Source organism: Oryctolagus cuniculus, chromosome 20 (assembly GCF_051225735.1).
Source record: "Oryctolagus cuniculus isolate XC-2025 breed Fujian yellow rabbit chromosome 20, ASM5122573v1, whole genome shotgun sequence".
Lineage (NCBI taxonomy): Eukaryota > Metazoa > Chordata > Mammalia > Lagomorpha > Leporidae > Oryctolagus > Oryctolagus cuniculus.
Window position 1 is genome coordinate 38,789,459 of NC_142886.1, and position 23,679 is coordinate 38,813,137.

At 44.5% G+C, this 23,679-nt stretch overlaps 1 protein-coding gene across 2 annotated transcripts in view; it reads right to left on the reverse strand.

Annotated features, from left to right (window-relative positions):
• The window catches only part of PTPN21 (protein tyrosine phosphatase non-receptor type 21), a 77,772-nt gene that overhangs the window by 29,021 nt on the left and 25,072 nt on the right, over nucleotides 1-23,679 (reverse strand). Inside the window, exons 3-10 of one of the 2 annotated variants that reach the window (XM_002719612.6) lie at nucleotides 21,959-22,128; nucleotides 11,726-11,823; nucleotides 8,514-8,581; nucleotides 7,021-7,091; nucleotides 5,103-5,190; nucleotides 4,460-4,548; nucleotides 2,028-2,115; nucleotides 197-276 (exon numbers count right to left, since the gene is read on the reverse strand). In XM_002719612.6, coding sequence (XP_002719658.1) covers nucleotides 197-276; nucleotides 2,028-2,115; nucleotides 4,460-4,548; nucleotides 5,103-5,190; nucleotides 7,021-7,091; nucleotides 8,514-8,581; nucleotides 11,726-11,823; nucleotides 21,959-22,128 — 752 coding nt within the window. The remainder of the gene's footprint in view (nucleotides 1-196; nucleotides 277-2,027; nucleotides 2,116-4,459; nucleotides 4,549-5,102; nucleotides 5,191-7,020; nucleotides 7,092-8,513; nucleotides 8,582-11,725; nucleotides 11,824-21,958; nucleotides 22,129-23,679) is intronic. The other variant, XM_089322061.1, reaches the window with a different exon arrangement.

Below are 23,679 nucleotides of genomic sequence, written 5' to 3' on the forward strand. Positions count from 1 at the left end.
AAAGCTAAAATGAGAGGGGAAAACTCATAAAATGTTAACATGGGATTTTTAACATGGGATTAAAGATGATATTATCACAAACTGTCAATAAAAGATACTGTTCTGACAAAACTTTCTTCCCTGAATGATACGACAAAGTTCAAGATTAAAATTTCTAAGTTACTCTATACCATTTCCACAAGCAGGATATACTTACAGGTTACACTGGTTTAGTCGGTAAAATTTGTGTCTCGCGACGCACAGCCTCCATACATACTTTGCAGTTTCCATGTCTTCCTAGCAAACAAAATATGCATAAAGCAATATGAAAGCACGCACGCAGCTTGATGCTTTTAATGCAGAGTTCAGCTGAGGACAAGGCATAACTGGGCGACAGATCATGGCAAACTCACTTTCTGTTCACGGTGATTCTTGATATCCTAACACTGTGTCCTATCACATGAATGCCACAGTAGGATCTGATTTATAAAGGCAAGAAAAGGAGTATGTGCTAACACTGTGAGTCTGACATTAAACAGGTTCAATTGAGAGGAACTGCGTGCTTAGAGGAAGCAAGTGCCTAGCCTAGCAGTTAAGATGCCCACCTCGCACATCAGAGTGCCTGAGTCAGCTTCCTGCTAATGAAGACACTGGGAAATAGATGCAAAAGCTCTGGTGAGTGGGAAACCTGGGTTGTGTTCCCAGAGACCAGCTTCAACTCCCCTAGCCAGCAAAGGCACTGAGGAGTGAACCAGTGGATGGGAACACTCGCTCCCTCTTCTCTTTTTCTTTCTGTGTATCTATATATCTATGTATCTAAATATCTATCTATCTATCACTCTCTCTGCCTCTCAAATAAGCTTGTTTTTTGATCAAAAACAAGCTTTTTAAAAAAAAAAAAAAAAAAGGGCCACAGCAGGCAACTGGTATAGCAGTCAAGATGCCACTTGGGACACACCCACATCCAATAACATGTGTGGGTTCCAACCTCAGCTCCACTTCTGATTCCAGTTCCTGCTAACGCATACCATGGGAGGCGACCGTGATGGCTCAAGTACTTGGTCCCGGCCACCCAAGTGAGAGACCTGGATTGAGTTCTGGGCTCTTGGTTTTGAACAGGCCAAGCACTAGCTGTTACAGGCATTTGTAGAACGAACCAGCAGACAGAAGATCTCTGTTATTGTCTATCTGTCTGCTTTCCAAATAAACTTTTTAAAAGTGTACTTTAAAAAAAAAAAGACCTAGAATACAAAACACATAAAGATATCAATTTTTATTCTTGACAAATATACTCAAAGAAGTTTTAAACAAAACATTTGACTCAGACTCAATATTGCCTTTGTCAACAGAGCAAAAGCAAATAACTCATAAATATTTCTGCAGATTATTCACTTAACTACTGGAATTAAGATGTCAGTGCTGGGGCCAGTGCTATGGTGTAGCAGGTAAAGCCGCTGCCTGCAGTGCCGGCAACCCCATGAATGCCAGTTCAAGTCCCAGCTGCTCCACTTTCAATCCACTTCTCTGCTAATGGCCTGGGAAGCAGCAGAGGATGGCCCAATTCCTTGGGCTCCTGCACCCATGTGGGAGACCTGGAAGAAGCTCCAGGCTCCTGGCTTCGGATCGGCACAGCTCCGGCCCTTGCAGCCATTTGGGGAGTGAACCAGCAGATGGAAGACTTTTCTCTCTGTCTCTCTGTAACTCTGCCTTTCAAATAAATACGTAAATCTCAAAAAAAAAAAAAGGATATTAGTGCTTACTTCCTCCCTTTTGTAGTCCCTGAGGTTTAAATTCAAAGCTCAACATGATCTGAGAGCACTTACCCAAAGACTCATTCATTCAACAATACTTACTGGGTGATTACTTTTTGCCAAGTGCTATTATGCAAAATGTTGCAAGGTTTATAAAATTTTGTAATGTTTAAAAAAATGTGAAATATTATATTTTAATGTCACGCCCCTCCCCTAAAACATACAAAAGGACACAGAGCTGCTAACATCTGGGATGTTTAGGCAAACATTCCATGCAAAGTCCTAACGCTTACTCACAGTTTGAAACTGGATGGTCTCCTCTTTGTTTGCCAGCTCTAAGGCAAAAAAGGACTTGTTGTGGGACATGTTAGCAATGTCATGCCACCTAAAGGACAACACAGAAAGAATGGTAATTTGAGTGCTCATGTATGTACTAGGAGAGAGGGATTTTGCTATTCCTTTTTTTAAAAGATTGATTTATTTGAAAGGCACAGTGACAAAGACAGAGAAATCTTTCATCCACTGGTTCACTCCGCACGTGCCTACAACTCTAGGGCTGGGCCAGGCTGAAGCCAGGAGACCAGAACTCCATCTTAGTCTCTCTTGTGGGTAATGGACACCCAAACCCTTGAGCCAACATCTGCTGCCTCTTAGGCTGTGTTGGCAGCATGCTGGATCAGAGGCAGAGCAGCTGAGACTTGAACTGGCACTTGGATTTGGAACCTGGGCATTCCAAGTGGCACTTTACCCCCTGCAATACAACACAGACCACACAATTTTTTTAAGCTTGATGTCTAAGTTAACATTTGTTAACCACCTTTTTAACAATCGTTCTTAATCGACTAGATTACATTTCCTAATTGAAGTGATAGCAGCTAGTTGTAATAAGTAAACACATGTACACTAAATGAGAGTAAAGAAAATTAGAAAGACTTAAGGAACCGGGCCTGCAGTACAGGAGGTAAAGCCAACACCTGCAGTGCAGTCATCCCATGTTGGCACCAGTTCAAGTCCCGGTTGCTCCACATCTGATCCAGCTCTCTACTGCGGTCCAGGAAAGCAGTGGAAGATGCCCAAGTACTCGGGCAGCTGCAACTGCGTGAGAGACCTAGAAGAAGTTCCTGGCTCAGATCAACCCAGCTCTGGCTGCTGCAGCCATTTGGGGACTGAACCAGTGGATGGAAAGATACCTCTTTCTCTCTCTCTCTCTCTCTCCCCCTCTCCCTCTGCCTTTCAAATAAATAAGTAAATCTTTAAAAACAACAAAAAGACTTAAACATATTACCTTCACCTGCTTGATTAGGTCAGTGATCACTGATCCCAGTCTTAGCTACATAACAAAGCCTCATTTATTCAATCAATGAACATTCTAAAGGATACTCATTCTAACAATGTCAGGTACTAGAGGTACTAAGATCACAGTGATTGGTGATCACAAGACAGAGAGGCAAATGCTGTCCCCACTGTTGCAGGGGAACAGGGTAAAATGAGGCCCAAAAGCAGGGAGGGGACATGCTCTCAACAGCTTTAGGGTAAAGATCAAGTTCAATATAAAGAACTTACCTGAAAGTCAGAATTACAGAGAGAAGAGACAGAGGGAGTAAGAGAAAGAGCAAGAAAGAGACATCTTCCATGCACTGGTTCACTCCCCAGATGGCCGCTAAGATTGGGATTGAGTGATACCAAAGCCAGAAGCCAGGATCTTCTTTCAGGTCTTCCATATGGGTGCAGGGGCCCAAGGGCTTGGGCCATGCTCTGCTCTTTCCCAGGCACATTAGCAGGGAGCTGGAGTGGAAGCAGAGCAGCCAGGACTCAGCCAGTACTGCAGAAGGTAGCTTAACCCACTGTTCCACAGCGCCGGCCCCAAAGGAAGGGAATTCTAATGAGATGCCAGGAAAAGAATTTTGGGTAATTTAACTGTAATTAGTTTTAAGAATCACCAAGCAGAGGTGGACATCGTGGTGCAATGCCCACAGCCCACTCTGGACTGCCAGCTTGACTCCCGTTTACTCTCTTCTGATCCAGCTTCCTGCTAATACATCCTGGGAGGCAGCAGATGAGGGTCAAGGGCTTGGGATTCTGCCACCAACATGAGAAACCTGGATGGAGTTCCAGTCTCCTGGCTTTGGCCTCGCCCAGCCCTCACTATTGTGGAAATCTGGGAAGTGAAACAGCAGGTAGAAGACTCGGTGTATCTATCTCTCTCTCTCTCTCTCTCTCTCTTCATCTCCCTCTCCCTCTCTGTCACTCTTTTAAGAAAATAAACAAACATTTAAACACTAAATTTAAAACTAAAAACTAAAAATCACCAACCAGGGCCACGGGGAGCATGCAGAGAGAAGTAAGAGGGGCCAGCACTGTGATGTAGCAGGTAAAGCTGCTGCCTGCAGTGCTGGCATCCCATATGGACACCAGTTCAAATCCTGGCTGCCCCACTTCTGATCCAGCTCTCTGCTATGGCCTGGAAAAACAACAGAGAATGGCCTGAGTCCTTGGGTCCCTGCAACCGCATGGAGGAGCCGGAGGAGGCTCCAGGCTCCTGGCTTCAGATCGGCCCAGCTCAGGCCATTGTGGCCATTTGGGGAGTGAACCAGCAGATGGAAGACCTCTCTCTCTCTCTCTCTCTATCTCTGCCTCTATCTCTCTGTAGCTCTGCCTTTCAAATAAAAAATAAATAAATAAATAAATAAATCTTTTTGAAAAAAGAAAAAAGGTAGTAAGAAAAAGACCTGAATATCACCGGAGGTCTTCCATTCTTGTGTTTCACGAAGATTCCCTCAAGGCATGCTCCGATGGATATATCACTTCCTTGGCTATCCTAAAGAGGAGGGAGCAGAAAAGAGTTGTCAGGAAGGAGACGCAAGAGAGCTTCAACAAGAGCGTCTACTTTCTTAAACTTGGTTCCCAGGTAGGGAACGTCCAAGAGACCCACAGAGAAGAAGCAAAGTCTGCAGGCAGCCAAGCACTCACGCGCCCCTTAGCCACAGGGACGTGCTCTGCGCAAGGCGTCAGCAGTGTTTTCACCCTTGTGTAACTATCAGAGTGGGCCTACACAAACCAAGACAGCTATGACGTCACTAGCAATGTAATCTGGCACGACCACGGTCACACACACTGTCTGGTCCACTGTTAAGCGAAATGACCTGTAAATGCATTATCTTCTGAAGGCAGGAAAGTCGGAAGAACTGTATTTCTAGAGCTGTTCAAAGCACAAGCTGCCAAAACTTCTGGCGACGAGGACCTCAGCGTGTCCTTGTGTGTGTCGTCAGCTTCTGCACGTCATGGCGGTCTTAGCCCCACCCTGCCACCGCCCCATTCTCTCCAACTGCTCAGTCTGATCCCAGACAGCCCCGGCCTTCCAGCCTCGCTTACCTTGGCAGGGTAGCTCTCTTCCCCATAGCCGTCCATTCTCTCTACCTCCTGCATGTACAACATCTCAGCATCGGGAGCTGTGAGGCCCCTGGAACCCGAAAGAACTTGCTGAGGTTGGTCACAAAAACCAATTTTTTTTTTTTAGAAAATAAAGCTTTTCTTTAAAACATTGCACTTCAACTTGGCACAAAATATTATAAACATTTCACATTTCAAAGGATCTTGATTGGTCCTATTAATCTTCTTAATATTTACCAACAACCAACAGCAGGCAAACTGTTGTTCTGAATGAGGATGGCAAGTTATATAAATCCCTACCTCTTGGGCAACAGATAAAACAAGATAATCATCGCATGAGAGGACCCTTTCTAAGTCACCACGTAATTGCTTATTATCCAAAACATCAGGCGTTATTGGTAAACCCCTAATGGTAAATGCAGGGATGGGGAGAGGGATATCCTTTTAGCTCGTGTGAGTGGCACACTGTCAGGATGGCGGGAAGCCAGTGTTGGTGAAGGGCCGGTGCTCAGCGGCTTGGACTGTCACCTCTACAGCCTCGGCTTCTCCCCTTTCACACCCTCATGGCACCCCACAATGCAGCCGTTCCACACTCCTAATTTCTTTGAATGCATCAGGTTCACTCACGTCGCTGGGCCTTTGCACATGCTACCACTGCTTCTAGGTATATCTGTCATCCGTGTGTGGACCTGGTCCGTCCCTAATGCCCTTCAAGAGTCTGCCTACCTAACGCTCTCCTATGTCACCTTGTGAGATCCCACAATGCCACTGCACTGTGCAATCCCAAGCCATTCTGCCCTCACCTCCCCCAGGGTGCTCATTCCCTTATTAAAGGTATCGGAATTACTATAACCACGGATGCCCTGCCCACCCCTTCAACTGCAAGGCTGGGAGTGCACTCGTGGCAAGCAGATTATTCCATTTAGCTCTGTGCACCAGCATCCAGCACACCCTCGTCCTACACCATCTTCAAGGAAATGAAAGAATGAAAGCAATAGAAATCAGGGCAACATATGCCCAAAGGGATCAACTATGCTAGCAAAACACGTGGTTCCTCTGGTCAGCAGTGTTTCCCAGGAAAGGCAGGACGTAAATAACTTATGGGAGGCCTTTACCCCAGGGTGAGAAACACAGGCTCGTGGAGAAAAATACCCATGAGCATGTGGGAAGGAGGCGGGGACACAGAGGCCCAGGAGGAAGGGGTATTTCAGGATGGTTCAACTGTTCCAGAGATCTCAGTGGAAACAGACCACAGGCAAAAAGTTATTTTACTTGGAAGGGCATCAATATTATAATCAGGCAGACCTGCTTTCAAATCCCAACCCTACCTCAGATGGAGACACTAAGTCTTTTTTGAATCTGGTTTTCCCATCTGCACACTAAAGTTACAAGAATTAACATTAACGAGCTATGAAGTCCCTGCAGATGAGCGGTATTTGGTTTGGAAAAAGACCAATGCGAGGAAATCGGCATCTACCAGCACACACAGGTGGGCAGAGGCAGAGGCCAGGGCACAGGCACCATAGCTCCTAGCACGGCTCCCCAGAGGCCAGCAACGCGGCTTCCAAAGGTCTGAGGGCAAGTAGCCCTGGCACTTGCTCGTCCATCGGAGAAGGAAACCCACCCCCCATGCCCTACATCAAGCCCTCAACGGGCACCTTTCAGGCTGCCGGCCAGCAACCTCCCTCGGTTCCCTCACTGGTAACACGTGGATAACAAACGAGTTCATGCGGCCGGGTGCTTAGCTAGAGCAGCACTTGGTGCAGAGCGGGCGCTCTGTGAATGCCGGCGGCTTGTAACACGAGGACGAGCATCAGCAACGCAGCGCCAGGTTTATCTGCTGTCCCGCAGATTTCAAATTCGAACAGGTGTTGAGTTCTGCCCGATGTCTTAACGTTACCTGTATTTCTGATGTAGTAAGGCCACCTTCTGGGTAGCTTCTTCCAGGACTTTCTCATCTTGTAACCATGCCTGAAGAAAGCACATCAGCAATCACTAAATGAAACAGCTGGCCCACATTCCCACGGAGCAGTCATCGCCAGCTCGCGTCACCAGCAGGCAAAACCACAACTGGCCCTAAACAGAGGGAGCCTGGCTTGTGCCCGCGATCGTGATCCCCCTAAGGAACTAAGTGGCTTCTGCTCAAGAGCCCAAACCCCTGCCCTGAGAAAGATTCAGCCAGACCTGAACCCAGCACACCCACCACCTCTCGTGCATCCTCTGGTTGGCTGTGTAAACACGGAAGTGCACACCTCCTTCAGATGTCTCGACACAGTTTTCATGTCATTTCCATCAGCACAGGCTTAGAAACAGAAGGTGGTTTCTTGTCTGTCATCTGTTTTTTTTTTTTTTTGACAGGCAGAGTGGACAGTGAGAGAGAGAGACAGAGAGAAAGGTCTTCCTTTGCCGGTGGTTCACCCTCCAATGGCCACCGCGGCCGGCGCACTGCGGCCGGGTCACCACGCTGATCCAATGGCAGGAGCCAGGAGCCAGGTGCTTTTCCTGGTCTCCCATGGGGTGCAGAGCCCAAGCACCTGGGCCATCCTCCACTGCACTCCCTGGCCACAGCAGAGGGCTGGCCCGGAAGAGGGGCAACCGGGACAGAATCCGGCGCCCCGACCGGGACTAGAACCCGGTGTGCCGGCGCCGCTAGGCGGAGGATTAGCCTAGTGAGCCGCAGCGCCGGCCTGTCATCTGCTTTTAAAATTGCTGCTGAGAGGTCAAATTCATTTCAACCTAACTCTGGGAGGTTTCAAGCCTTAAAGTTTCAAGCCTCAAGTTAAAAAGCAAAGCCTATGGGGGCTGGTGCTAGGGCGCAGTGGGTTAAAGCCCTGGCCTGCAGCAGCAGCATCCTATATGGGCACTAGTTTGACTCCCAGCTGCTCCACTTCTGACCCAGCTCTCTGCTATGGCCTGGGAAAGCAGCACAGTCCTTGGACCCTGGTGCCCATGTGGAAGACCTGGAGGAAGCTCCTGGCTCCTGGCTTCGGATCGGCGCAGCTCCAGCCATTGCGGCCAACTGGGGAGTGAACCAGCAGATGGAAGACATACCCCCCCCACCCCTGTCTCTACCTCTCTCTGTAACTCTTTCAAATAAATTAAATTAAATTAAAAGAAGCAAAGCCTCTGCATGGTCCTACAGAAGCTGAAAACGAATCCCTCTCTTCAGACTCAAATCCAAACACCACGCGAAGTTCTCTGGGCACATTTACACATTCACATTTACAGGAACCCAGAAAACCACAGCACTCACACAGGAGACCCTCCAGGAGGGAACTGATGCGTCAACACCATCCCTGCCCAGCAGGTCCACCATGTGGAGCTGACTTCAGGGATTACTAGGGGTACAGGAACAAACTTTATAGAAGGGCCCAAGGTCAAACGAATTCTTACCACAGGAAACAAGGCAAATTTCTGAAGGAAGTCCTGGGATTCATACTGATCAAAGTCACCAAAATCAGCTACACAAAACGACAAATATTCACATGTTGATTACATTTAATTTGCAGAGCAGGACATGCACAATAAAATTCAATATTCAAGTACTGTTCTTATGAGTCAGAAATCAAATATCATTTAAACAAACATTAATCAGGTAGAGTCATGTCTTGATGGGGAAAATGGCTGTGAATGAAGTAAAATGTTACAAACTACATAATATGCACTTGTGTTTTTATAATTTAAAAAAAAAAAAACAAACAAACAAAACCTACCCTGCAGAAGAAACCAAACTCAACAAAAGTGATTATCTCTGGGGAATGGAATTAAAATCATCTGAATATTATTCTCCAGCAAGATAAATTTGTTTTGAATTTTAAACTGTTTTAAAAAAAAAAGTGGTAATTCAGCAAAAAAAAAAAACTGATGAAAAGGACAACTTAAAAGACAAAGGTGGGACAGGTGCTGTGGCTTAGCTGCCTGCGCGTCAGCATCTCATATGGGTACTGGTTCTAGTCCCAGCTGCCCCACTTCCAATCCAGCTCTGCTATGGCCTGGGAAAGCAGTAAAAGATGGCCCAAGTCCTCAGGCCCCTGCATCTGCGGGGGGGGCCAAGAAGCTCCTGGCTTCGGATCGGCGTAGCTCCAGCTGTTGCGGCCAACTGGGGAGTGAACCAGTGGATGGAAGACCTCTCCCCCACCCCGCCTCTCTGTAACTCTGCCTTTCAAATAAATAAATAAATCTTTAAACAAACAAACAAAAAAAGACAAATGTGAGGGGGGCGGACATTATGGCCAAACATGTGAAGGAGCCATCTAGAAAGCCCATATCCCACATCAGAGTGACAGTGCAAGTCCTGGCTACTCCACTTCCCACCCTGCTTCCTGCTGATGCATTTGGGAAAGCAGCAGATACCAGTGGGAAACCTGGACAGAGTTCCAGACACCTGGCTTGAGCCTGCCGCAGCTCCAGCTGTTGCAGGCATTTCAGGCATATACCAAAGGATGGAAAATATCTCACTTTTCTTCTCCCTCTCTCTCTAGCCTCCTGTCATTCTTTAAAATAAATAAATAAAAAATAAATCTTTAATCAAAAAAAGAAAAACACAGGGGCTGGCACTGTGGCACAAGCAGGTTAAATCCCTGTTCTGCAGCACTGCATCCCATATGGACACTGGTCCTAGTCCCAGATGCTGCATTTCAGATCCAGCTCTCTGCTATGGCCTGGGAAAACAGCAGAGGGTGGTCCAGGTCCTTGGGCCCCTGCACCCACGTGGGAGACCCAGAAGAAGCTCCTGGCTCCTGGCTCTGGATCGGCCATTTGGGGAGTAAACCAGCAGATGGACGACCTCTTCACCTCTATCTCTCTCTGTAACTCTTTCAAGTAAATAAAATAAATCTTAAAAAATAAAAATAAAAAAAAGCAGGTGATACTTAAGAAAATTCAATGTACTTTCAATGGGACTATAGCTGCACATGTATCAGGCATTTGTTGATTGAGAAATGATAGTGTCTCCGTGCCTGCTGATATCTGGAGTTTCAGTAATGAATATTCTGATTAAATTAAAATTCCCGTCATTAGTGCTGTGGTGCAGCAGGTTAAGCCATCACTTGCCATGAGAGTGCCAGCTGGAGTCCTGGCTGTTCTGTTTCTGATCTAGCTTCCTGTTAATAAGCTTGGAAAGGCAGTGGAGAGTTACCCAAGTGCTTGGGCCCCTGCCACCCATGTGGGAGACTAGGATGGAGTTCCTGGTTTGTGGCTACTGCCCGGACCAGACCTGGCTATTGCAGTCACTTGTGGAGTGAACCAGGGATGCAAGATCTCTCTATGTCCATCTCTCTGTGTCACTCTTTCAAATAAACAAATCTTTCTTTTTTTAAATCTCAATTCTCATGGTTAGTTTCATTACCATTTGAAATAATGCCCCATCAGAAATCTTCTCCAAATATGTATATATAAATATAAACACATATAGATTAGATATGTGAAAAATAAAAGAATGAAATTCAAAAATGTTTGTGAAATCTAGGGACCAGCACTGTGGCATACTGGGTTAAGTCACTGCCTGCAGTGCCAGCATGCGCCAGTCCCGGCTGCTCCACTTCAATCCAGCTCCCTGCTCATACACCCAGAAAAACAGTGGAAAATGGCCCAAGTGCTTGGGCCCTTGCACCCACGTGGGAGACCCGGAAGAAGCTCCTGGCTCCTGGCTCCATACTAGCCAGACCCTGGATATTATAGCCATTTGGGGATTGAAACAGAGAATGGAAAATCTCTCTCTCTCTACCCCTCTCTCTACCCCTCTTCCTGTTAACTCTGCCTTTCAAATAAATAAATAATTGAAAAACCCACAAAATCTGTTATGATTGATATGCTCTATAATCCATAACTGCTATGTAAGAAATCAAACCAATGAAGTGCACTTAACGTGAGCATAATCTAATCAACACCACTCATTGGTAGCTTTTTCTTCCTAAAATAGTAACTGGTGGCAAGTCAAGTCCTGATAAAATATTAAATGTTCGGGGCCGGTGCTATGCCGTAGCAGGTAAAGCCTCCGCCTGCAGTACTGGCATCCCATATGGGCACCAGTTAGAGTCCCGGCTGCTCCATTTCCAATCCAGCTCTCTGCTATGGCCTGGGAAAGCAATAGAAGATGGCCCAAGTCCTTGGGCCCCTGCACCCACGTGGAAGACCCAGAAGAAACTCCTAGCTCCTGGCATTGGATCGACTCAGCTCTGGCCAGCCACTGTAGCCAACTGGGGAGTGAACTGGCGGATGGAGGACCTCTCTCTCTCTCTCTCTGCCTCTCCTCTCTCTGTGTAACTCTTTCAAATAAATAAATCTTAAAAAAAAAAAAAAAAAAGCAATCACATTTTAAAAAATATTAAATGCTTTAAACATGTATATAGGTATGTATTTCTGCTTGTTGTGCTGTTCGGTCATACTCTGGTTAACCTTCCAGAAGCTTCAGGTTTCATAGACGTAATCCCGATGCATTTTTCCCCTAAAGGAAGGCCCTTAGGTAACAAGTGTATTTCACTCACACATCAACACTACGAAAGATACACGTGGAAGGTCAGTTACTTGCAGAACCCCTGCTGTCTTTGTTACCACACACATTTTAATCTGACAGAGCTATGAAATTATTAATTGCCCTTATTTACCTTGAACAGCTAAGCCTGCCAGCTGAATAGCTTGTTCTAACGTACAAGGAATGTTTCCTTCCAAGATATCTTTCTTCAGTTGCAGATAATACTGATACCTATAAAAAAATGGAATTTCACAAAGTCAATATCAATATTATCCTTGAGACACAATGAATCTTATCATAATTCAATAGAGGAGCACAAACTAGTCAAAGTCTTAACCTCCCTATGTTTTCAAAGAATGAAAAGAATGTCCTTGACTACACTTCAACTACACTTACACATACACACAATTTAATCAATTTAATGAGTCACTTATCCCTAAATATAGTTATTTCAAAGTGAAAACCATCTAAAACCTTAGTTGGTCATCTGTAGACACCTGTAAGATATCTGGTCGGCTGTAAGACAGACCCTGTAATTTGTTCTTTTTGTTTGAGAAAGTGAAGAATTAATGGCCAATCTTTAGAAACTCTGACTGGGTTTCTCGCCTGGCGATTAAGAAGGTTGGAATGCCTGTGCCTTCTGTTTATTTCCAGATTTGATCCTGGCTCTGGCTCCTGATTCCACTTCCTGCTAATGGGGACCCAGGAGAGGCATGAGTGATGGCTCCAGTAATCGGAACCCTGTCACCCATGTGGGAGACTTCAGCACAAGCCTGGCTCAGCCCTGGCACACATTTGGGGAGTGTACCAGCAAACCGGAGTTTTCCTTTCTCTTGTTCTCTCTCACAAATAAACACACAAAACTTTGACTAGGAACACGGTAATACAACTGTTAGCCTTTGCTTATCCTGCCTGGTAGAGGTTACCAAGCCCTGGAAAGTAAAGCCAGAGGAAAATGTCCCTGATATTTCAGATCATATTTGTAATAAGAAAGTTTTTGATGAAATATCAAAAAGAATAGGTGTTGCTAAGATACTTTTTTAAATATTCCCTAAAGTATTTACTTCTGCCCACCATCCTTCTATTTTACTACACAGAGGACCAACTATCAGCCAAGCGTCACAGTCAAGTTCTAGTCCTCCCACTTAGTATTCCCCAGGAATTTGGGCAAGTTTTGATCAATGGGTTTAATTTTATCACTAGAAAAATGAGGGCACCATCACCTCTTCATGGGGCTGAAAATTATCACGCAGTATATAAAAAGCTCTTAACACAAGACTGGGAACATGGCGGTTGTGTACACAGTAGCTGTTAGTATCTGCAACCATTAGGCAGAATTCACCTGTATCACTTGTCCATTTTGATAAAACTCGAAATGGAAGATTTATCACTTCCTTTTATTTGGTAGGTAGGTCTGAAGGCCTACTATGTGTTAATAAGCCGGGGACACAGTGTTGAATAAAGGGCCACTGACCCTGCCGGTGCAATCTAGAGTGCCATCTTGAATCCAGAGTATCCTCCAGCTTGGCTGACCGAGAAGCACAGCCCTGTCGCAGTTCACATTTGCATTCCCTGAGAGCCCTCCCTTGAACCATTTCATACACATCCTTACGTACATCACCCTCTTTTATTGTACTCAGCTCTCAGGTCTCTGTCCTTTCTTACCAAAACATCAGACCAAAACACCACCATGCATTCAGGAATGGAGAATTTAGGTCTGACCCTCCTCTTTCCACCTGTAGACACCAAGGATTTTCTTCAGTCAGTAAACAGAGCGCTAGCAGCTCTGAGATCCTGTCAAAAAGGAACACTTGAAACCTTCACCAAGGCAGCTCCTCTTAAAGCTGACCTGAGGAGACTGTATGTAGGGAATTTATATATTAAATATCCTACCCACAGACTCCACTCTACATATTCTAGGCTCTTTCCTTGATTCAAATAAAAACACTGGAACACAACTTGCCTGGAAGAAATAATTTAGCCTTCCACGAAAATATTCTTTTGCCTAACAATAAACTTATGAAAGTCTATTCTTCCACGTTTGCTCTAAGTTGTTCATTGCTGGCCCAATGTCTTTTATACAAAATCCCACCTTTTAATTCCTTTTAATTGATATATCAAAAAAAAAAAAAAAAGAAACAATTGGCACACTTGCAAACAAGAATGCTTCTCTTTTTTTGTCACATAGGGAAGGGCGCATCTCATAATATTTTCTCTTTTGCTTTGACTACTGAGATCTGGACACAGCCACAGTCGTGATTACCCCTCTTATTACCCTCTCAGTTACTTTCTCCATTATTTAATAATTGCCACAATTTACTGATGAGCAGCAAGAGCTCAGGTAATGTGTTCAAATCCACAGAGCCAGGCCAACCCGGAGTTGGAATCCAGGTCTAAAAAACCACAGAAGCTTATTTCCTTAAATGCCACAAATCTCCATTTATTCTGTATCTCTAACCCTTTTATTTAGTGTTTTTATACTTGAGCCCATAGAATCTGGTAGTTGAAAGAAAGGACTTAAAAGCCAGCCTACTTGAATTCAATTCTAGTTCTAGTGTATAACAACAGTATGACCTTGGGCAAGGTACTTAACTTTTCTATGTCTTGGTTTCCTCGACTACAAAACGCAAGTAAAAGCATCTACTTCATAGGATCTGTAAAGACACTGACACACAGTAAGAAACAGAAGTGGTTGTTTTATATCTCTTATTATATTCTCCCTAAAATCCTCTGATAGAATCATGTAGGATGGAAAGATTAAAAAAGCATATGCTATGAGAAAAGATGACCAAGAAATTTCTCTTCTCTTCAAAAGTATTATTACGTTCTGCTAAACACTGTTTACTAACATCAATATGTTGCTAAGAGTAAAGTTGGCTTATAAATATGCTCTTCCAAAATTTATTACAAAATGGACTAAATGATTAATAGAAAAAATAATGCAGTAATAAAAGGTAACCTGCACACTTAAATTCAAAACTGTTAACCAAGTAAGATTTTGCACGTTTTAATTCTAGTCCATGACCTTGCCCTAGAAGCTAACTATGCTGATTAAAACTAAGGATTTGGGGGCCTGCGCTATGGAACAGCAGGTAAAGGTGCCACATGCAGTGCTGGCATCCCATATGGGCACCAGTTCAAGTCCCGGCTGCTCCACTTCGAATCCACCTCTCTGCTATGGCCTGGGAAAGCGGTAGAAGATGGCCCAAGTCCTTAGGCCCCTGCACCTGCACGGGAGACCCAGAAGAAGCTCCTGGCTGCTGGTTTCAGATTGGCCCAGCGCCAGCTTCAGATTGGCACGGTTCCAGCCATTGCGACCATCTAGGGAGTGAACCAGTGGATGGAAGATCTCTATCTCTCTCTGTCTCTGCCTCTCTGTAACTCTGCCTTTCAAACAAATAAATAAATCTTAAAAAAAAAAAACTAAGTATTTTATCTAAATCTTCATCAATTCATCAATTTTCTAATACAAAATTACTTCACATAAAAGTATTATAGTAAATAACTGGAGATTCCATTTTGCGTGACAGAAATTCCAAATAATATGTGAAGTGGCTTTTATATTTCATTTTTCTTAGAATAGTAATATAGGCAATGTAGACGTACCAGCCTTTTTACTTTTTTATGACTTATTTTAGGAATTTCGAAACAGATGTGCAGAGAGTGAGCACAGTGACCCCACACCTCACCCATCCTCACCCTTATGCCTGGCACACTTCTTCCACCCACCCCCCTTTTCTTTCCCTGGCCTATTTTACATGAAATAAACACCAAGTGTTGCATCACCTATAAATAGTGTGCATTAGTGTGCATCCCTAAACGCCAAGCTTTAAAGAATTTTCACTGTACCCAACGAACTGAACAATGTCTTCACACTAATCAATACCCAATCCAGGTACAATGTTCACGACTGCCTCAAAAATGGATCTTTATACTTAAAAAAAAAAATCAGATCCAGAGATCAAAACAAAGCCTGCAGATTACATCTGATGTAGATTTTAGATTCTTACTCTCAAAGGGAGATTCCTCTCTCTTCATTTTCATGTTATTTACTAACAAAATGGAACCACTTGTCATGTAGGATGCACCACTTTTGGATTCGTCTGACTGTACTCTCACGGGGTCATGTGATATGTTCATGCACTCTCCGGTTTTTTCCTGGGAATTAATCACTGGATCTAGAAAAGTATCATCTAGAAGAACTCTCTGCAGTCAAGGAAATTATCTGTATCTGAGCTGTCCAATACGGTACCCATTAGCCACGTATGGCCTCTAAGTACTTGAAATTTGGTTACTGCCAACTGAGGAGCTGAATTTTAAATTGTGCTTAATTTTAATTCATTTAAATTTGCCTACAAATAACCTCACGTGCTAATGGCTACCATTCTGAACAGCACAGACTAGAGGCTTGCTTGGATACAAGTTTAGTTTCTCTGCAAATAATTCATGTATGGTGCTGACTACTTCCTGCTGAATCACATCAGGAGAAACAGAATCTGATTGTCCCATTTATTGTAACGGTGACACTGCACACTGAGTTCAGGTGACGTCAGCCGGTTCCCTTCCAGGCAAAGGTTTTAGCAATGATTGGTGATTGTTATCTAGACATATTATTCTACCAAGAATTGAAAAATGGTGACCTTTCTATAATTTCTACTGCTTTTATTGAGTATGATTCTTCTACAAAAAACCTTCCCCTAATAAATACTTGTTTACTGCTTTAAAGAATCTATAGAGAAAAGTTTTTTGTCATTCAGAATAATAAACTGGTACTTGAGCAAATTTCAAAGATAACTGTTGAGGTAGCTATCTAAGTTTTCTGAATTCCTGAATCTTAAAAATATATTTGATATGTTTCCATCTAAGCAGTGACTATTTTTAATGATGCTCAATTTTTCCTACATTTTACAGGTTAAAAATTCCAAGTTAGGGGCCAGCACTGTGGTGTAGTAGGTTAAGCCTCCACCTGTGGAGCCAACATCCCAAATGGGCACCGGTTCAAGTCTTGGCTGCTCCACTTCGAATCTAGCTCCCTGCTAATGTGCCTAAGAAAGCAGAAGATAGTCTGAGTGCTTGGGACCCTGCACCCACATAGAAAACCCGAAAGAAGCTCTTGGCTCCTGGTTTTGATCTGGCCTACCTCAGCAGTTGCTGCCATTTGGGCAGTGGGCCAACACATGGAAGACTGATATCTGTCTCTCTCTCTCTCCTCTCTTTCTCCCTCTCTATGTAACTCTACCTTTCAAATAAGTAAAAATAAATCTTTGAAAAGAAATTAAAAAAAAAAAAAACAGAAGCAGCACATGGAAACAATACTCTTGAGGACCCCCATGTTCTCAACTGTTTGGGTCTTAATATTTTGCTATGGAAGGAACTGTGCCACTCCCATTCCAAATCCATTTATTAACAATGTGACCATATTCATAGAAGGGGCTTTCAAGAGGTACTTGGATTTAGATTTGTGGTTTTTTGTTTTTTGGGGTTTTTTTGACAGGCAGAGTGGACAGTGAGAGAGAGAGAGAAACAGAGAGAAAGGTCTTCCTTTGCCGTTGGTTCACCCTCTAATGGCCGCTGCGGCCGGCACACCGCGCTGATCTGAAGCCAGGAGCCAGGTGCTTCTCCTGGTCTCCCATGGGGTGCAGGGCCCAAGCACCTGGGCCATCCTCCACTGCACTCCCTGGCCACAGCAGAGAGCTGGCCTGGAAGAGGAGCAACTGGGACAGAATCCGGCGCCCTGACTGGGACTAGAACCCGGTGTGCCGGCGCCGCAAGGCGGAGGATTAGCCTATTAAGCCGTGGCGCCGGCCAGGATTTAGATTAAGTAGTGACAGTGAGGCCTCATGATAGACTTAGTCTTTTTTTTTTTTTTTTTTTTGGACAGGCAGAGTGGACAGTGAGAGAGACAGAGAGAGAAAGGTCTTCCTTTGCCGTTGGTTCACCCTCCAATGGCCGCCGCAGCCGGCGCACCGCGCTGATCCGATGGCAGGAGCCAGGAGCCAGGTGCTTTTCCTGGTCTCCCATGGGGTGCAGGGCCCAAGCACCTGGGCCATCCTCCACTGCACTCCCTGGCCATAGCAGAGAGCTGGCCTGGAAGAGGGGCAACCGGGACAGAATCCGGCGCCCCGACCGGGACTAGAACCCGGTGTGCCGGCGCCGCAAGGTGGAGGAAGACTTAGTCTCTTCTAAGAAGGAACCCTAGAGTGTGTTCCTCTCTGCCAGGTAAGGCCCCATGCCAGAACCCAACCATGCTTAGACCTCCAGGCTGTGAGAAAACATATTTCTGTTGGCTTAGCCACCCATCTTTGTATTTTGTTATGGCAGCTGGAGCTAAGACATACTTAAAGGTTGTTTTTGCTGGACGTATAATCACTGCCTCACATTTCCTTTCTTTTAGAATATGTTAAATGTCTTATGTCTATTAGTGTTCTTCCAAAAACTTGATAACCACCCTATATTATTAAAATTACAAGTAAAACTGAGTAACTTTTTAGAGTTCTGTTTGGATGCCCAATTTCCAGTGATCTTGCAGAAAATATCTTGGTACTGATGGCCTGTGTTGACCATCCCAGGTACACAGTTTGTTCTCCTAGTGAATTCTAAGGCATCTTTCATTCCAGGAATGCTTCTTATCATGGTATTTGATTTTTTTTTCTTTGCTGATGTTTTGCTTTCTCCTTTATGGAATCTTATGACATATTTTTGACTTTTGATCTTGTCTTCTAATATATGATATACTTTCATAGTTCCTATCATTTTAAAACTTATCTAGTTCCTTCCTCAGCTCTATTAGCTTTATTCTACTTTTACCTATTAGATAATCAAATTACTCCCAAGCTTTCCTTTTCAAAAACTTTATTTAGAGGCAGAGAGACAGAAAGATGGAGCTCCCACCTGCTAGCTCATTTCCCAAATGTTTCCCCTGGCCAGCACTGGGCTGGACTGAAGCCAGGAGCCAGAAACTCAATCCAGGTCTTCAACATGAGTGGCAAGAACTCAATCTTTTGAGCCTTCATCACTGCCTCCCAGGATCTTCAGTAACAGGAAGCTGAGTTGGGGCCAGAGTCGGGAATCAAACCCAGGTACTCCAATGTGAGATGTAGGCATCTCAACTGCTGGCTAAACGCCTGCCCCTTAGTGGGTTTTTTCTAATGCTTTTTTGATATACAATTGGCATTTAATATATTGCTTACATTTGAAGTGTTCAATTTTGACATAAGAAAATATTCATGAAACCACTGCCACAAGATAAGGAAATTTACTAAGTACCTTCAAGTTTCCTTATGCACCTCATAATCCTTCTCTCCTACCCCTTCTCCCTCTCTTGGAAACCACTGACCTGCTTTCTGACACCATGGATGTGACAGCTAGACCTTCTCTAGGCATCTCAGGTCATGGGTAACCCAGTGAATGGAAAGAGCTTGCTGAGGATGGTGGAACAATCTGAGAAAAGGAGCAGGTGCCCTCAGAAGCTCAGTAGAGCTGACCTCTAGACTTCTCTTTGAGAAGCCAATGATATTTAGGGTGTTTTGTTATACACAGCCCTACCACAACTTAATCCTTGCTAATACAACTTCTACACCTAATCACTGAGCAATCCCACTGACTGAACCTAACCGGCCCATCCTCCCCAAGTCTTTCCTACAGTTAATGCTATGGTTTAGGTCTGGATAATGTGTGCCTACATTGTGACAGAAACACTGGTCTCTTGTCTACAATCTCATCATTTCTATTCACCTTCCGTGATGGGTGATCTTTGTAAATATACAAAATTGATCATTCCTGTCATTTTAAAATTTGAAAATGTCTTCCTCGTTGAACCGTGACTTTGTAAGTAAGACACATCAACTTTTTAGACCTCCTCTTCCGTGTCAGGTAGTATCTGAAACAGCCTGAAAACAGTCACTTTCACTATGCCTCTGCTTTGCCCAAGCTATTCAAAATTCCTTCTAGAAAATTCCTTCTACAGTCTATGAAAAAGTCCTCCACCTTTCCAGCTCAGGTTTCCCATGCCCCAACCCTAGGAATCCAGAGCTTTAATTAAAGCATTTATTATCACAAGGTACTGTAATTATTTATTTACATGAACTGCCAGTTCCAGACTATGAGTAACTCCTCAGGGTAAGATTAAAGCACATTCACTTATTATTCATCTACAACACTAATGAATATAGTTCCTAGATCATATCATATCTTCAGTAAATGTTTAAATGAGTTACAGTGACCGGTTCATGTTTTTCGTGCTGGCTTCCATTTCTTTTGTCAAATATTTGATCTCAGACCTGTTGTACAGTCAGTTCATGCTTATCCCTACCACCTGATCCTTGGTTATTTGGTCTTCCATCCTTTTCCAACAGACCCAAATGGCCCTCCAACAAGCATGTGGCTGTACCAGTTTCTTAAGATCTGCAAGGGCACTGTCTTAGTTATTAAGAAAGATAATGCTAATGAAAACATGGATTAGGAAAAGGGCAGGTGTTTGGTGCCATCCTTGCAATCCAACTCAGGATGTGTTCATTGTATGTCAGAGTGCCTGGGCTCAAGTCCCTGCTCTGCTTCTGATTCTAGCTTTCTGCTAATGGGCACCCTGAGAGGCTCAGGTGATGGCTCAAGTTCTTGGGTCCCTGCCATCCACACTGAGAATTAAGGATTGAGTTCTGGGCTCCTGGCTTCAGCAGGTCCCAGTGTCATATGTTGTAGACAATTTAGGATGAAAGATCTCTCTCTGTTTGCCTTTCAACTAAAATGAAAATAAGTTTTTTTTAAATAAAATAAAATCTAGGAAAAAGATAGGTACACAAATAATTATAATGACAACTGCTACCTTAACACAAGTGTAAGCAAATTCTATGGCAGTGTGGAGAAAGCAACACACATTCTAGCCTGGAAGTCAAGAAGCTTGATGAAGGAATCAGATTCAAGCATACAAACAGGGGAGAAAGGTCTAGAACACAAACAGCCTGGCCCCAAAATAATGTTAAACAAGGTTTAAAAATTAAGGTAGCTGGGGACTGGCACTGTGGTGTGGCAGGCAAAGCCGCTGCCTGCAGTGCCAGCATCCCTTATGGGTGCCAGATTGAGTCCTGACTGCTCCATTTCCAATCCAGCTCTCTGCTATGGCCTGGGAAAGCAGTAGATGGCCCAAGTCCTTGGGTCCCTGCACCCACATGGGGAATGAACGAGCAGATGGAAGACCTTTCTCTACCTCTACCTCTACCTCTACCCCTACCTCTACCTCTCCTTCTATCTCTGTGTAACTCTGAGTTTCAAATAAATAAATAAATCTTTAAAAAAAATAAGGTAGTGGTAGTTTTTGGAGAACTTAGAAACGCAGGTGTAAGAATTCAAATATGAGGCCGGCGCTGCGGCTCACTAGGCTAATCCTCCACCTTGCGGCGTCGGCACACCGGGTTCTAGTCCCGCTCGGGGCGCCGGATTCTGTCCCAATTGCCCCTCTTCCAGGCCAGCTCTCTGCTATGGCCCGGGAGTGCAGTGGAGGATGGCCCAAGTCCTTGGGCCCTGCACCCGCATGGGAGACCAGGATAAGTACCTGACTCCTGCCTTCAGATCAGCGCGATGCGCCAGCCGCGGTGGCCATTAGAGGGTGAACCAACGGCAAAGGAAGACCTTTCTCTCTCTCTCTCTCTCACTGTCCACTCTGCCTGTCCAAAAAAAAAAAAAAAAAAGACTATTTAAAAAAAAAGAATTCAAATATGAGTCCATTTTTTTGTTTTGATTGTCTTCAGGAGGGGAAAAAGTGAACATGAGTTCCTCTACTCTGCTCCTTCATATCATCTTTCCTTTTTGCTTTGTTCCTTTTTCAGTGCATCAGTAGGCCAAAGTTTTCTGATCTCAAACACCTCCCTCCCTCTTTCTCGGTCCCCGCCCATGGCTTCCTCTCCCAGCTCACTCCAGGATATGGCCAATGGAGCCAGGGAACTCCAAGAACCTTGGCACATTCCCCTGAGGAATGAACACAGACTTAGTTACTGATTGTTTTGAACCTCTTCTCTCACTGACTCATTACAAAGGATCCAAGACAAAACAGAAGCGTTAAAGGTGATGCAACCACCAGAAGAGCTCGCACACAAGGGAAGAGTGCCATTTTTCCCTCTGAGCGTACCTTTGTGCCCAGTGAGTCATAGCTCACCCGACACGCAGTAAAGCCCAGTGAAGTCATAGCTCACCCGACACGCAGTAAAGCCCACGGACATGCCACATACCAGAACCTCCCTGAACTACGTATGGGGTGTAAAAATGTCCACTGAGAGGGCAAAGTTTCCTATTTTTATGTCCTGCCTGCAACCTTGGTTTCACTTTCTTAACCTCACTAGATCATCTGCTAGAGCAGCAGTACGTCGCTTCTCACCTGGTAATCTCCTGCTGCAGCTGGGAGACAGAAGGCACATAAAACACCACTCCGAAGTACACGGTAGGTTCCAGTGCGTATTTGTCCAGCTGCTTCTTCAGGGGTTTCTCCAAATCCACCCACCGGCGCTGATTCTGCTTGTTGTAGTACCAGAGGCTGAAGTAAGTGACCTGGAAAGACAGAAGGTCACTGAAGGAGGCAGCAAGTACAGAGGGATTTGGGGCCTTCAGTTACACTAGACCGAGTGACCACAGTCCCCCCCCCCTCTGTCTCAGAAAGGGACAATCAGCAGAGAAGAAAGGACAAAAGTCAAAAAGGCAAGACCCATCTGGTCATCACACTTGCACACCGCCTCTTGAACTCTGCACAAAGAAATGCATTCACTGTCCAGACATCAGAACCCACACAATTGTACATACAGGTTTTCACACCAACATTAACAAGGAGCTACATTTATGTTTAGTTTTTCAATCACCAAATCACCAAACGTATCACAATTAATATTTTAAATAAGCATTCCTCAGGTTCTTCCTCAATAGAATTCTGCCTAAATAGTGTTAATCCAACTTTTCACCTTCTTAAAATTGAGCTTCTAAATATTGTTTCATTTAGGGGCTGGTGCTGTGGGCAGCAGGTTAACCCTCTGCCTGCAACACCGGCATCCTACACGAGCAGCAGTTGAAGCCGCCGCTGCTCTCCTTCCAGTCCCCTGTGGCCATCTGGGGAGTGAACCAGCAGGTGGTAGATCGCGCTCTCTCTCCTTCTGTAATGCTGCCTTTCAGATTAATAAATAAATCTTTTAAAAATTATTTAATTTAACTATCATAAACTCTAGTAATACAAATACAATCACAATACTTCTTTGCACAAAAGTTTACTACATACAAATTTAAACCAGTTATAGAATGCACCAAATTATACTTGAATATGCATAATGAATTCCGAATTAATTACAGAATGGGAATTCTGTTTCTCTCTCTCTCTCTCACACACACACACACACACACACATACACACACACAGGAGAAAGTTAGTACAGTAACTTTAAGTGTGTTACATGTTTTTTAACAGTGCCCAGATATTATCCCTTAGATCTCACCTGCTGTGTAATGAAAGTGTTAAAGTAAACCTATATTAGCTCTGGGCCTGGTAACCTGAAACAGTGTTGATGCACTTAAGAGGTGAAATGACAGTCTCAGAACACTGCTAATTCTTATCTCAAAATCAACGACAGATCCAGGTAACTGGAAAATCAGCTCTGTGTAGTTGTAGAGTCTAGAGCAAGAGTGGGACAGCTGACAGAAATTCTCTGTCGGCACTGTCAAATCCAGCAGCCACCGCCACACCTGAATTGTGGCCACTGCCACTGAGGGACTGCATTTCTAATATGATTTAATTTTTTAAAGATTTATTTATCTATTTGAAAGCCAGATTTACATAGGGAGAAGGAGAGGCAGAGAGAGAGAGAGGTCTTCCATCCACGGGTTCACTTCCCAATTGGCTGCGATGGCCGGAGCTGTGCCGATCCAAAGCCAGGAGCCAGGAGCTTCTTCCAGGTCTCCCATGTGAGTTCAGGGGCCCAACGACTCAGGCCATCTTCTACTGCTTTCCCAGGCCATAGCAGAGAGCTGATCGGAAGTGGAGCAGCTGGGACTACAAACTGGCACCCATATGGGATTCCAGCACTGCAGGCGGTGGCTTTACCCACTATACCACAGTGC